This window comes from Triticum dicoccoides, chromosome 4A (genome assembly GCF_002162155.2).
Source record: "Triticum dicoccoides isolate Atlit2015 ecotype Zavitan chromosome 4A, WEW_v2.0, whole genome shotgun sequence".
NCBI lineage: Eukaryota > Viridiplantae > Streptophyta > Magnoliopsida > Poales > Poaceae > Triticum > Triticum dicoccoides.
In genome coordinates, this window is record NC_041386.1 from 690,225,471 (window position 1) to 690,241,111 (window position 15,641).

Genomic DNA, 15,641 nt, shown 5'->3' on the forward strand with positions numbered 1-15,641 from the left:
TTAGGAATTCGCCAGTGTGGATTGCCTACACAGTGAGGAACATGATAGCCCTGAGGAATTTGAGAGTCAAATTTCCGACCGTTGCTGTGCTGCGCGCCAGCTGTCCCAAAATATCTTATCCACCTAACGGTCATATCATTGAGGGGCATTTATGTCTTATCATGTCGGGCTGCTCCCTAGGCTATAAGTAGCCGCCCCCTACAACCACTAGCTGGTTGGCTGCTCCGAGAGAACTTGACACTTGTCATTTGAGAGCAACCCATCCTCTAAGGACTTTGAGCGAAAATCATCGAGTGAGGAAAATCCCCAAAACCCAAACACCTACAAACCCAAAGTGATTGAGCATCACTGAAGAAATTGATCCTGCGTGGATCCGACGCTTGTTACCTTTAAAGACTGTGCTTCTTCCAGACGGTTAGGCGTCAAGGTCTAGAGCATCCAAGAGGAATTGTGGATTGCCGAGTGACCAAGTCTGTGAAGGTTTGGAAGTCGCCTGAAGACTTACCACGAGTGATTGGACGAGATCTACGTGATCTTAGTTCAAGGAGAATACGGTGAGGACTGGGTGTCCTGAGCTGCGTGCTCAGAGACTGGGTGTCCGGGATTGCGTGTCCTAGAGTTTAAATACTCATCCGCTCCAACCAGACGTACAACTGACGCAGCAGTTGGAACTGGTCTACCAAATCATTGTCTTCACCAACCTAACTGGTTCTATTTCCTCAACCCTTTCATTTCCTCATTACTGTGTTGAGTGTTTGTTCATATCTGTGTTTGAAGACTTTGACTGAAGACTTTCTCAATTTCCCCAGTTCAATTTCTTCAGTCTGTTTGTCTTCATCTTGTGTTATCCTGTGATTACGCTTTCTGTACTCTGTGCTAGTCTTCATTTCATCATGATGACCATGCTTGTATTCTGTTATGCTTACTTCTGAGTACTTATTCTGCTGCTAATAGTTCTTCGCTAAGGAATTTCCTCACCGGCAAATTCCTCAGTGAAAAATTCATAAAAATTGCCTATTCACCCCCCTCTAGTCGACATAACCCACTTTCAATCATCATCACTAACTTCCTCACTAGTCGGTGCAGGCACCACAGGAACATCTTCCTGAGCTGCGCTACTTTCCGGTTCAAGAGGCAGTACTTCATCGAGTTCTACTTTCCTCCCACTTATTTCTTTCGAGAGAAACTCTTTCTCCAGAAAGGACCTGTTCCTGGCAACAAAGATCTTGCCTTCGGATCTAAGGTAGAAGGTATACCCAATGGTTTCCTTAGGGTATCATATGAAGACGCATTTTTTCGACTTGGGTTTGAGCTTTTCAGGTTGAAGTTTCTTGACATAAGCATCGCATCCCCAAACTTTTAAAAACGACAGCTTAGGTTTCTTCCCAAACCATAATTCATACGGTGTCGTCTCAACGGATTTAGACGGTGCCCTATTTAAAGTGAATGTAGCTGTCTCTAGAGTGTATCCCCAAAATAATAGCGGTAATTGTTGAGTGACATCATAGATCGCACCATATCCAATAGAGTGCGATTACGACTTTCGGACACACCGTTACGCTGAGGTGTTCCAGGCGGCGTGAGTTGTGAAACGATTCCACATTTCCTTAAGTGCGTACCAAATTCGTGACTTAAATATTCTCCTCCACGATCTGATCGTAAGAACTTTATTTTTCGGTCACGTTGATTCTCTACCTCATTCTGAAATTCCTTGAACTTTTCAAAGGTCTCAGACTTGTGTTTCATCAAGTAGACATGCCCATATCTACTTAAGTCATCAGTGAGAGTGAGAATATAATGATAGCCTCCGCGAGCCTCAACGCTCATTGGACCGCACACATCAGTATGTATGATTTCCAATAAGTTGGTTGCTCGCTCCATTGTTCCGGAGAACGGAGTCTTGGTCATTTTGCCCATGAGGCATGGTTCGCATGTGTCAAATGATTTGTAATCTAAAGACTCCAAAAGTCCATCAGCATGGAGCTTCTTCATGCGTTTGACACCAATGTGACCAAGGTGGCAGTGCCACAAGTATGTGGGACTATCGTTATCAACCTTACATCTTTTGGTATTCACACTATGAATATGTGTAACATCACGTTCGAGATTCATTAAAAATAAACCATTGACCATCGGGGCATGACCATAAAATATATCTCTCATATAAATAGAACAACCATTATTCTCGGATTTAAATGAGTAGCCATCTCATATTAAACGAGATCCAGATACAATATTCATGCTCAAAGCTGGCACTAAATAATAATTATTGAGGTTTAAAACTAATCCCATAGGTAAATGTAGAGGTAGCGTGCCGACGGCGATCACATTGACCTTGGAACCATTCCCGACGCGCATCGTCACCTCGTCCTTCGCCAGTTTCCGTTTATTCTGCAGCTCCTGTTTTGAGTTACAAATATGAGCAACCGCATCGGTATCAAATACCCAGGAGCTACTACGAGTACTGGTAAGGTACACATCAATTACATGTATATCACATATACCTTTGGTGTTGCCGGCCTTCTTGTCCGCTAAGTACTTGGGGCAGTTCCGCTTCCAGTGTCCGTTTCCCTTACAATAAAAGCACTCAGTCTCAGGTTTGGGTCCATGCTTTGGCTTCTTCCCGGCAACTGGCTTACCGGGCGCGACAACTCCCTTGCCGTCCTTCTTAAAGTTCTTCTTACCCTTGTCTTTCTTGAAACTAGTGGTTTTATTGACCATCAACACTTGGTGTTCCTTTTTTATTTCTACCTCCGCTGATTTCAGCATTGAAAATACCTTAGGAATAGTTTTCACCATCCCCTGCATATTGTAGTTCATCACAAAGCTCTTGTAGCTAGGTGGGAGCAACTGAAGGATTCTGTCAATGACCGCCTCATCCGAGAGGTTAATGTCTAGCTGGGACAAGCGGTTGTGCAACCCAGACATTTTGAGTGTGTGCTCACTGACAAAACTATTTTCCTCCATCTTACAACTATAGAACTTGTCGGAGACTTCATATCTCTCGACCCGGGCATGAGCTTGGAAAACCATTTTCAGCTCTTCGAACATCTCATATGTTCCGTGTTGCTCAAAACGCTTTTAGAGCCCCGGTTCTAAGCTGTAAAGCATGCCGCACTGAACGAGGGAGTAGTCATCAACACGCGACTGTCAGGCGTTCATAACGTCTTGAGTTGCTGGGAAAACGGGTGCTTCACCTAGCGGTGCATCTAGGACATTTGCTCTTTTCGCAGCTTTGAGGATGATCCTCAAGTTCCGGACCCAGTCCGTATAGTTGCTGCCATCGTCTTTCAGCTTGGTTTTCTCTAGGAACGCGTTGAAGTTGAGGGCAACATTAGCGTATAGTCTTTGAAGGATTGAAATCCTTTAGAATTTTACCTACGTTTGTCCTTTGATTCGTAAAATAGAATCCCCATAGAAATTTTTCCTACGAAATCTTTTGTACTATATTTCATAGGAAATTTAACATCCACTCCAACCTTTTTTTTAATAATTTCTTTACTTTTTCCGTGACATCAAACACTCTATGCTAATCTTATAGGATTCAACTGGCATGCCACTCTAATTCTATACTTTTCCTATTCCTACATTTTCAAAATCCTGCGAATCAAAAAAGCCCTCAAGCAAAAAACACTTCATGTTGTTTTACGCACAATTGCCCTTTCGACCGGGAAGCTCTTTTCACACCAGTTTGTTTTTCCTTTGACCGGACCCAAGTTGTCTTTCATCCCCTCTTTACGCTCACCCTCCCACTTGACCACATCCAGTCCAGATCTCCTCGCCGTCGCCGCGTCCGCGTCCACGACGGCGTTGACGCAGGTCCACCTCTCTCCTCCACACACACACACACACACACACACACACAAACACACCCCAATTGTCTCACTCGCGGACTCCTCTGCAGCAGGCTCCGAGAACCACGCCAGCGTTGGTGTCCCCGCAAGATCCGCCCGACCCGGGCCAGCGATGGCGGCAGCCGTCGTCGGGGGCATGCATGGTCGCGGTCCTGTGGGTGAATCGGCTCAAGATCCCCTCCACTTGGTTGCCATCAATCTGGATCTGAGTGTCGTTGCTCTTTTCAAAGATATTTACTGATGGACATGAATTTCTTAAAGGTAGTGAAGTAATAGGTCTGAATTGCTTTAGATATTGAAGCAGATCTGAATTTTTTCGGGATAGAAACCTTGGTGCAGAGAGGATCAGTTGTCCTGCTATACGTGTATGACCATACGTGCATTAGCTTCCTACTAGTTAGTGTAGTACTCCCTCCGTCCTAAATTACTTGTCGAAGGAATTGATGTATCTAGACGTATTTTAATTCTAGATACATTCATTTTTATCTATTTCTGCGACAAGTAATTCCAGACGGAGGGAGTACTTGATAGAAGAAGTCAAAGCCAGTGCTACACACACTTTTACAGTCGATCGAGGAGAGCTAAAAAAACACACCTGTGCTTTGCTTGATTTAAATTACAACAGCACCTCATCAAATTGGCACAGCGTGCATGTCCTTTTAATATCTTTCATTGTACTCACAGATCAAGTCATACCGCTTGCAGCTCGGAGCATGAGGAAGAAGATCAATATGCCAGACAAGATGAAAAAGAGGCCAGAGCGTCGACAGAAGATAACACAAGACCATCAGAATTATAGTGTTCCGCCTGAAACTCGCACCAATGACGAACTAGTTCTTGATATCTGGGAAAATGCAGGGAATGTGGGGGAAGCAGAAATTATTGGGAGGACCGGCTTTAAACTGGAAATATTGGCTCGTTTATCTGGGAGCACCACTGAAAGGACCACCTGTGATCCTTTATGGTACGTGCTAGTAATTAATATGGAGTTTTGTCTAGACTTTTCATGTCCTTTGCCTTGTAATCCTTTATTTTATATTTTGGCAGCCCGTCTGTTGTTCTGCCTCGAGCAGGGCAGACATTCCCACTAGCCCACAAAGATAAACACTGATGCTGGTGTAAAGAAAGCGGAGGCGTCAATCTGAAGCCACGTAATGTATCTGAACCAAAACTCCATATTAATTACTAGCACACAGTTCCGGTATGCACCCGGAATTATAAAATATCGAGCCTATTTTCAAGCATACATTTAAGAGTTCAACATACTCCGGTATGTTTGATTCGGCAGTAGATATCGTGCTACTCTGTTATCTGCTTCCCTTGACAACGAAAATGTGATTCAATCTCTTATAAAGAGCACTTCTCCTTTGATTATTTGTTTTGGAGTCAGAGGGCTAGCAGTTTGGCCTCCTTGATTCGGCAAGTAGGTAATAGTCTGAACCTTACACTGACAATTCCATCTTCATTGTATTGTATCTTTCTTGTTTTATTGTTAGGAGCCATTACTAAACCTAGTTAAACCAACATGGCCTGATAGGGTTTTAAACATAGCAGAGCTGAAGCTGGTGCAAAATGAGAGTGGACAGGCACAATCTCTACTAGTTAAAAGAATGACAAATGAAGATCAGGTGAAGACGGGTGCATCAGTCAGGCATGATGGGAGTTAGGACTAGTTTACTTGCAGCCAAGCAAACATTTTATTATCTACGATGTCTCGATGCAGCCAAGCGGAAAGTGCAAAGATTCCTTTCGATATTTCAAAAAACAATAGCACCGTGTATCGGTCTTGCTGTAAAGCAAAGGTTCCTGGACATGGTGCGCTACTGCGCTGTAAAGCAAAGGGTAGCAATGGAAAGGGGCTAGTATAATGAAGGGTGGTGAGGTTGGTGACTAATATACTGCACATGTTCCTATCCATGAGCGGAGCACTATGTAGTAGTTGCGCAGACTTGGACTAGAGTACTACTAACTTTGAATTCCTCACACGCTTTCACTCATGATCTCAGCACACCCATATTTTTAACTAGAGGATGCGAATGACCTAACGGAAGTGGGTTTGCTAAAACGCAAATATACAAAAGCACCCTATGGTAAGATCCTTATAAAAGGTGCTGAACTTCTTTGGACCAAGGCTGCTAATCTGATGAGGATGTGTGGATATTGTCTTGCAACGCTGTTGCTTGCTGCTACTTGTGTTTGGCTGTTCTTGTACAGTTTAGGGTATCAGTTTCCGATCTCCGTGTTGTAATTCAGACTCAATATTTGCTTTATGCATGCGTAGTAGGTAATGGCCATGGGATAGCCTGATTAAAAGATGCATAGATCTGAGCATGCACATTATTTATACTACAAGTGGCACAGCTGTACAACACTGATGCATGGATTCCACAAAGCAAGAATAATACTAAACGCTTCACGCTGGCACGCGCAATTGCCAACTCCGATGTATTCCATGTTTCTTTTTGGTTGCAAACCTAACTCTTTCATCTACAGAGTCACGCTCACCCTCACACTTGACCGCATCCAGTCCAGAGCTCGTCGCCCTCTCCGCTTCCGCGTCTAGACAGCGTTGATACAGGTCAGTCTCATTCTCACCCTCTCTGTTTCTCTCCGACGACCGGTCTCCACTCATTGACTCCTCTCCAATAGGTTCTGAGGACGTCGAGATTGGTTGGATCCGTCTGACCCGGGCCAGCAATGGCGGCAGCCGTCGTCGGGGGCATGGTCGCCTCTGGCGTCATCAAGGTGGTCATCAAGCAGCTCGGCTCTGCCATCGTGGGCAAGGTCAAGCTGCACAAGAACCTGACCAAAGACCTAGAGAAGATGAAGATGACGCTGGAGTCGGTGGAGGCCGCGCTCAGTGACGCCGAGAGGCGCTCCATCACGGACAGCTCGGCGCTCCTGTGGGTGAACCGGCTCAAGGCCGCCATGTACGACATCTCCGACATGCTCGACGACTACGCATCTGATGCCGGCCTGGTATGCAAGGTTCCTTCCATTTGGTTGCCATCAATCTGGATCTGAATCTCGTTGGTTGTAGGGTATATATGAACAGATGGAACTGAAATTTTTTGGTGATGAAATAGATCTGTATTTTTAATATAGTGAAGCAGGTCTGAATTTATGTACACAGTGAAGTAGGTCTGAATTTATTGAGATAGTGAAATAGATCTAAATTTATTTGGGATATATAGAAGCCTGGGTGCTGAGAGGATCAGCTTGTCCTGCTATACGTAAGTATTAGCTTCCTAGTTAGTATGTGATGGAAAGTCCAGAGCTACGGAGAGGCTTTTCTTCATTTAAATTGCAACAGCACGTCATAAAATTGCCACCACATGGGTGCGCTTTTCATGTTTTCCATGGCACTGAGAGATCCAGTCATGCCTCTTGCAGCTCGAAGCTATGAGGAAGAAGATTAATATGCCAGATAAGATGAAAAAGATGCAAAAACGTCTACAGAAGATAACAGAAGACCATCAGAATTATCGTCTTCCACCAGAATCTCGCACCAATGAGCAGCAAGTTCCTGATATCCGGGAAAATGCAGGGAATATGGAGGAAGCAGAAATCATCGGGCGGACCGAGGAAAAAATGGAAATCCTGGCTCGTTTATCTGAGAGCACCACTGAAGGGACCACCTTCGTTCCCATATGGGGCTTTGGAGGGATTGGAAAGACCACCTTGGCAAAATCAGTTTACAATGATCCTCAGTTTAAAAATCACTCTCGGGTATGGGTGTATGTTTCCCAGATATTTGACTTGAAAAAAATCTGCAACACTATAATATCACAACTATCAGAAACAGAGAGCCAGCAGATAACTGATTTGCATAGTATTAACATTCGCCTTCAAAAGCTATTTGCTGAGAAGAAGGAAATTCTTATAATTTTGGATGACCTGTGGGAGAAGCGTCCTTCTCAACTAGAAGAATTAAAGGCTATGCTGAAGCAGGGTGAGGGATGCAAGGTGACGGTTGTAGTTACCACACGCGATGAAGGTATTGCAAATCAGATCGGTACTGTTCAGCCATACAACTTGCCTCAATTGTCAGACGAGATGTGCTGGGATATAATTAGGCAGAAAAGTAAATTTGAAGCAAGGGATGACAAAGAAAGGTTGGAGCCGATTGGAAGGGATATTGCAAAGAAGTGCAGAGGTGTAGCTTTAGCTGCTCAATCACTTGGACACATGTTGAATTCCAGGCCGTACAGCGAATGGAGTTCGATCAAAACCAATCACATATGGGATCTATCTCCTTCTATAGATGCATCACCCGGAAATGAAGTGCTTGGATCCTTGCTGTTAAGCTACAACTTGATGCCTCCATACTTGAAGTTATGCTTTGCCTATTGTGCAATCTTTCCAAAGGGTCACAAGATGATTAAATATGATCTAATTCATCAATGGATTGCTCTTGAATTCATCGAGCCATCTAGTACATTCTCTAGTTGGCAACTCGGTGAGAGATACATTATGCAGCTTCTGGAGATGTCATTTCTTCAACATTCAATGGTGAGTTAATTAATCTTCACAACTAATTCTGATATTATCTTATTTTTAATGTTCTGCACATCTAATACGGAAAGTATGTTAGCCTGAAAAACCACTGGCTAGTTCTCCCTACACTAACAGAGTTAACAAAAACTATGCAAAGGCACACTAAGTTAGGAGGGCAGACACACACACGTAGTAGAAGATGCTCATGTGCTTACGTACTACTTGGAGTGAGGCTGGTTGTAGGAGTGGTGTACTACTAGAATTTCATTGCTACTTGCCTTGGAGCTGCCCCTTATATAGTACTCCCTCTGTAAAAAAATATAACAGCGTTTATAGATCACTGAAGTAGTGATTTAGTGACCTATAAACGCTGTTATATTTTTTTTACAGAGGGAGTAGTTCTAAAGCTAGTACATGTACAGCACACACGCATATACTAGAACTACTACAGACACGCACAGCCCTAACGTGGCTACTACCATGAAAATGCATAGCACATTCATATCTACTACTAGGAAATTACTACGTACTTGCATGTACACTTCTAGTCAACTTCAGGTCAAGTTCCTTAAACAGCTAAGAAAACTACTAGGTTACTTCCATGCAATTAGCAGGAGACAGGGGTGAAGCCCACAAAGTAATCGTCTACGAGTGACGTACGTTTTGGGCATATGCCAACAGCCGGTTGAGAGAGAGCGATACCATCCAGGGGGTAGGTGCCACGACCGTCGGTGAGAGGGCGGTGGCAAGGTTGCTGTTTGCACTGATAGTGCCCATCTCAAGAAGCGGGGATGATGGCGTACCAAGCTTCAGACGGATTTATATATATTGATATTACCCAAATTGGTTGCAAATTACATGTATGATTATTAGGACCATATACATAGGTCAAAAGAGAAGTAACTAGAATAAAATGTACATGTTGTCTACTTAGACTACACAATCAGCTTTCGAACTTCCAAAGTCATTACTAAACTGCCGACCAGATTTTAAACCCCTATGCTCTTCAATTCTGTTAAAATACTCTCAAAGTTGTACACTTAGTGATTTCGTGCTCTATGTTTTTTGAGGAGAAAGGCGGGAGGTTTGTCGAATTCAGTAACAAAGGAAAACAAAAATACAAAATGACATTGTTTATGAGGAAAATAACGCCAAAAACCACACAATTTAAAAGGGACAATCATGCAAAACCTTTAAAAAGAAGAGGAAAAAAACAACAATGTCGATACAGGCTAGCTGAAAGGTCCACCAACAACATGCCAGCAACCTGAAGGTGAGTGGATAGACTCTTCTTGGACGACTTGAAGAAAGATAAGGATGCCCGAGGGCACCGTCATCTCAGGCATCGACATCCGTCGAAGACTTAAGCTTACCGAAAAAGGCTTTCGCCCCGCTTTATATATAAAGCAAACCAGCTAAGCAACAAGGTCCAACAAAGTTCACACCTCACATGCACGCACACACACGCCACACACGAAGTAGCACAACATAGGGCACAAACATGTTCTGCTGAGGGCACAACTCAACAAGTCCAAAAAAGAAAAAGAAAAACAAGTGGCGGCACAAAAGCCTTGCCAAACCTGGGAAAAAGGTCGACCACACCAACAACCCTCATGGAAAATGTTGAACCAGCAGGCCAGGGACTAGCAGAGATGAGGCACTCTTTAGCTGCGTCACCATGCCATCGTCGGTATCCTTTGACCGTCACCAAACCAAGGCTTCCGCGTAGAGCCCTAAGCCGCTCCACCAACTTGAGCCCCGGGGAAGGAGCCCAACCACTGCTAAGAGAGGGCATGCTAAGAACGCGTTGAAAGATAGTACCATACCAAGGCCATCGGACATGAGAGCCCACCGAACAAGCCGCACATAACCATGGAGACAAGCACATGCTGAAGGACATCACACCACAACTTAGCCCTGCAACTGCCACGAAAGTCGACAAACCACCGCTGAGAACAATCACCTGCAAGCCCAGACCGCACCACTAGACTGGGCCAAGGTCAAGCTCCCACGACCACCATGTGCACAGCGCCATTACACCCATCGCCTCCACGTCGTTCCGTAGGGGATGATATTAGTTGTGCCACCACCACGCCGTCCCTCAGGGGATGAGATTAGCGGCGCTGCTCCCGATGCTAGGGGGCCACCTCTAGAAGCAGAGCAACAGATCGGAGCCACCCCGATGTTAGCCACCCAAGCATGCGCACAAGGAGCCGCCGTTGCACAACCCTGGTGCCTCCCAAATGGCCCGCCGCACGGCCAGCACGACGCGTGAGCGGGGCCGTGCAAGCCACCACCACTGGCCGCCGTGGGCTGCCCAGAGAAGTAGGGCCCACCGCCCTCGGCTTCCTCTGGGCTTTGCCTAGAGGGGGGGCACCAGTAACGGCGAGGGATTCATTTTTTTGTAGGAGAAGAGATCATGTTTCTTGTACATATAATCATATATATTTGGATCAAGTTCCATTGGTAAAATCATAACAAATTGAAATTTCTATAAGTCCAAGATGTGTCGTACATTCATATTGAAGTGTTTTGATTCTTTGTTGTTTAAATAACATGATAACGAAGTGCAGAGTTAGACATAGTTACATGGGAATTAGCTTGGTGGAAATAAATTAGTACCTGTAATCTTCTTGAAGTACTAATATCTTTAACTTGGCTTATTTGAGCGTTATGTTTTTATTTAAAAAAAGTCAATACTCAAGTTGTATAATGCAACTATTACATGGCCAACAATAATATTATTGGAGGAAGAGAACACGATATTTAGTTATTATTGGAGGAAGAGAACACGATACCACTAGTATGATAATTGGGTAGGGTATGGGCATACCCATGGGCTCAAAATCACACTCATGGCCTACCCATGACTTGTCGGATAGGGTTTGGGCATTACCCATGGGCACGAAAATGTGCCCATACCCTACCGATGTGGGTCGTGTACCCACGGGTACCCATGTCCATGGGTAAAATTGTCATCCATAGCCAGAGGGCTTCATTTCATTTTTGTTGGGTGTGGGAGGTTGTGGTTGTTTGCAAACGGAACGTTAGAAATATGGTGGGACTGAAGAGCAGGTTACCTGCAATATTAGATCTTACCCATTAAATCATCTAATTAGTTTCGATGATGTGGATCAATATGGTGGTTCGTGCGGAGCATCAAATTATAGCATATACCTGCCAATAGTGTAAAATCTATCTTTACATGCATGGGTAGTAGAATTTCAACTGATAAGTCTTGCTATTGTATATCATTATTTGTGCAGGCTGACGCTCGAGAAGGGTACGAAAGATACATTAATTGCGGGGTGTTCACTATGCATGATCTGGTGCATGACCTTGCAAGATCGGTCATGGCTGATGAATTTAATTTGGCGAGCCCCAACTGCCGCTATGCATGCCTCACAGATTGCACGAAGCCATTAAAGTCATCAATGACTTCACCTGAAAAGCTAAGGGCGCTGCATATTGTGGACCACTTAAGGCCGCATCCGTTCCATCGTGATGCATATTCACCAGCTAAGCACACCCGTATCTTAGATTTAAGAAGAGCCTTGTACCATAAGTTTCCAGAATATATTGGTCGACTGAAGCAATTGAGGTATCTTAGTGCTCCAAATCTTGGTTATGGAATGAATCTTGGGTTTATTGGTATGCTCCGAGATTTGAATTATCTCAACCTTCATAGGTGTGATTGTATCTCATCATTGCCTGAGTCAGTTGGTGAAATGAAAGGTCTGATGCATCTTGAATTGTCAAGTTGTCGCCAACTAAAAGGACTCCCACATTCGTTTTCAAAGCTCAAAGAGTTGATATATCTGAACTTAGCATACAGTTGCCGTGTTTTAGGAATACCCCAAGCATTGGTTGGCCTTACCAAACTCCAACACTTGGAATTATCAAAATGTGAAAATCTCAGAGGACTGCCAGAAGTCATCGGCAATCTCAGTGAACTTCGATATCTGAATCTATCATGGTGCATGCATCATATCTTTGATAGCTCATCAACCGATCAAAGCGAGAAGTTCATTGACTGTATTTGTACGCTTCCCAATATTGAGCACCTGGACCTGTCTATTAATGGCTATCCTCTTACTAGTATACCAGAAAGTGCTAGACGCCTCCGAAAGCTGGTACTTAGGGGGTGCAAGAAAGTTGCCAGGCTTCCAGAATGTGTGGCTAAAATGGACCGTGAAAGCCTTTTTGGCTTGTTGCCAATATTTCCTGTAACTGTAGATGATAGTAAATGTTACACCAACCTTGGCTTGCTTGAGCATGTAAATCCTGATAGGCTGGGCATTGAGGGACTTGAAAAGGTGAAGTCCCGAGAAGAGGCGCGGAGTGTAAAACTGACTGAAAAACAGAGGATTGAAGAATTGTCGTTAGTGTGGAACACAGAAGCTAAAAGATCCGTGGATGACATGGAGTTGCTGAGGGAGCTAATGCCACCAATCACTTTGCAGAAGTTTGGGATATATGGTTATATTAGTGACAGATTTCCAGACTGGCTAATGAGTATTGGCAATTATCTCCCTAATGTTGTCGAAATGGAGATGTTTGATTTGCCCAACTGCAACAGTTTTCCACCCCTCGCCCAACTACCACCAAACCTCCGGGTGCTTACTCTGAAACGCATGAAAAGCCTGGAAGAATGGAACACGACACTCTCTATTGGTGAGGATGAGCTCATGTTCCATAAGCTTGAGGAAGTGAATATAGATGGTTGCCCTAAGTTGAGGATAAAACCACACCTTCCTAGAGCTGCATCTTGGAGTATAAAGGGAAGTGATAATGTGCTCACATCATGGGCAGAGAGCGTGTCACACAATGATGCTTCCTCATATTCTTCTCCCGTAGGAGTGTCTACTTATTTGACAGTTGAAACTCAGGAGGTTCCTCTGCATCAGTGGAGATTGCTTCACCATCTACCGGCCATCAGTAAGTTGCATATACAAGGTTGTTGTGATTTGACAAGCTCACAAGAGGTCGGTTGCGCCGTCCAGTCCCTCAAATCACTGGCATTGCAGCACTTGGCCCAATCAGAACTGCCCGAATGGGTAGGTGAGTTGTCGTCTCTTCAGCAACTGGTGATAGCGCACTGCAAGAAGCTAGAGGAATTGCCCGATAGCATCAGGCAACTCAAACAGTTGCAAACATTAGCAGTGCTTATGTGTGATAGCTTCAGACGGCTGCCATTGTGGTTGGGAGAACTTACCTCTCTCAAGAAACTTACAATTTTGAACTGTTGTGCTATTACGACTCTGCCAAACAGCATACAAGAACTCACAAACCTCCAAGAATTGGGAATTAACCACTGCCCTAACTTAGAGCAGTGGTGTGAAGCAAAGGAGAACAAGACGAAGCTTGCTCACATAGAACACAAGGTATGTGCCCTGTTATATATATATATATATATATATATATATATATATATATATATATATATATATATATATATATATATATATACGGTAGCGCTAAACTGAGCGAGAGCGCAGAATTCTTTATCCTGCGCGCTGGTCCTAATTAGGTGTGGTTGCTCCGTATGAATAGGTCTCCTCTTCCGTTAATGAATGAGGGTAAAACCGACTGCAGAAATAGTAATGCAATTTATTTCATTACCATCCCACAGATACACCTATGCCCCGCAACTACCCTTCCTAATTGTTGGTAGTAAACCAGGTTGAGGCTATGGTAATAGGTTACTTTACGTTACCAACTATGCTTTCTAATTGTTTTTTTTTTTTGCAAGACTACTTTCTAATTGTTGGTAGTAATACGGGTTGAGGATGTGATAATAGAATAATTTTCCTTACCAACTATGCTCCCTAATTGTCCATAGTAAAACAGGTTGAGAATATGATAAAACAATTATTTGTGTTACCAACTACGCTCTCTAATTGTTGGTAGTAAAATGGGTTGAGGATATGGTAAATAGAATTTGCGTTACCACCTACAGCCCCTAAATTTTGGTAGTAAAATTGGTTTAGGATATGGTAACAAAATAATTTGCATTACCGACCAGTGAATTGGTTGTGGTTCGAGCGTAGCATCGTAAACTTATTAAACTACGATGGTAATAGAATAATTTATATTACTATAACACCTCTGATTTTGTTGTTACTACATTACTATCAATTATTACGATTGATTTAGAGTGGGAGAGTGACGAGCGGAGAGGTTGGTTGAGTTCCGCTGATTAGGCGTGCTCGCACGGTTGGCCGGAGCGTACGCTAAGATTATCCTACGCGCAGGCTTAGTTTAGCGGACCTATATATATATATATATATATATATATATATATATATATATATATATATATTTGTTATGTATGTATTCCTATTAACTTTGCACTTAGAAAGAACGTATTCTATCTCGCAAAAAAAAGAACGTATTCCATCATTTTTTTTTTTGCTCTTCAGTTCGTTGATGATATTCCATGCCCTTTGCCTCGCGATTCTTCCTTTTTGCCCAAATGATAATATTGTCTTCCTCCATTTTATATTTGGCAGATGATCTATTTTCTGCCGAAGTGGGCTGCCAGCCACTGATGTTCCCCACTACAGTGGCCCTTGCTGCGAACGAAAATAAGAAAGTGATGCTGGAGAAAAGAAAGCTGAGGCGCGAATCATGATAGGCCGTTCGATCGACTCGGTTGAGCCCACGTCCACCTGAATGAAAACTCCGTAGTAATTACTGCCACGCGGTTCTAACCTACTCATGGTATGTAAATCTACATGCCCTGAATTTAAAAAGTCTCTAGCGTATTGCAAGCAGACATATAAGAAGTCAAAGTGTGGGGATAATTACATGTTACCTTCGTTAGTAGATATTGTGCTACTTTGTTATCTGCTCCCTTGACAAAGAAAATATGATTCAAGTCTCTAGGAAAGAGTGCTTCTTGCTTGGTTATTAGTTCTGTAGTCAGAGGTCTATAGCTGTTTGGCTTCCTTGACTCTGCAAGTAGGTAAAATAGTCTGAACCTTAATTACACTGACGATTCCATATTCAGAGTAATGTATTCTTTCTTGTTTTATTGGATATACGAGAAATTACAATATCTTGTCAAGCCAACATGGCATGACAAATGCGCACCACGAGTAGGTCCGCTTTGCTGTGTACATTGTCTGAAACATTTGGAAGGAGTGGAACGGTCGCGTTTTCCAGGCGACAAATCCGCAGGTCCCAACCATTTTGTAGCTTGTGAAGGATGAGATTGGCCTCCTGCAGGAGGCAGCTCGGGAGTAGTTGTTGTGTGTAGTGGGGTGGTCAGCCCCTATCTGATCATGA

General features: G+C 43.6%; 1 protein-coding gene across 3 annotated transcripts in view; it reads left to right on the top strand.

Moving 5' to 3' along the window:
• The first annotated feature begins 6,016 nt into the window (after positions 1 to 6,016).
• The window catches only part of LOC119287945 (putative disease resistance protein RGA1), a 12,297-nt gene continuing 2,672 nt past the window's right edge, over positions 6,017 to 15,641 (top strand). For 2 of the 3 annotated variants that reach the window (XR_005141048.1, XR_005141047.1), the window contains exons 1-5: positions 6,017 to 6,432; positions 6,504 to 6,833; positions 7,248 to 8,366; positions 11,618 to 13,735; positions 14,864 to 15,074. Coding sequence is in view for 1 of the 3 variants with exons in the window: in XM_037567563.1 (XP_037423460.1) it covers positions 6,552 to 6,833; positions 7,248 to 8,366; positions 11,618 to 13,735; positions 14,864 to 14,902 (3,558 nt within the window). In the remaining 2 variants the exon portion in view is untranslated. Of the gene's footprint in view, positions 6,433 to 6,503; positions 6,834 to 7,247; positions 8,367 to 11,617; positions 13,736 to 14,863; positions 15,451 to 15,641 lie in introns of those variants that run through there. The other variant, XM_037567563.1, reaches the window with a different exon arrangement.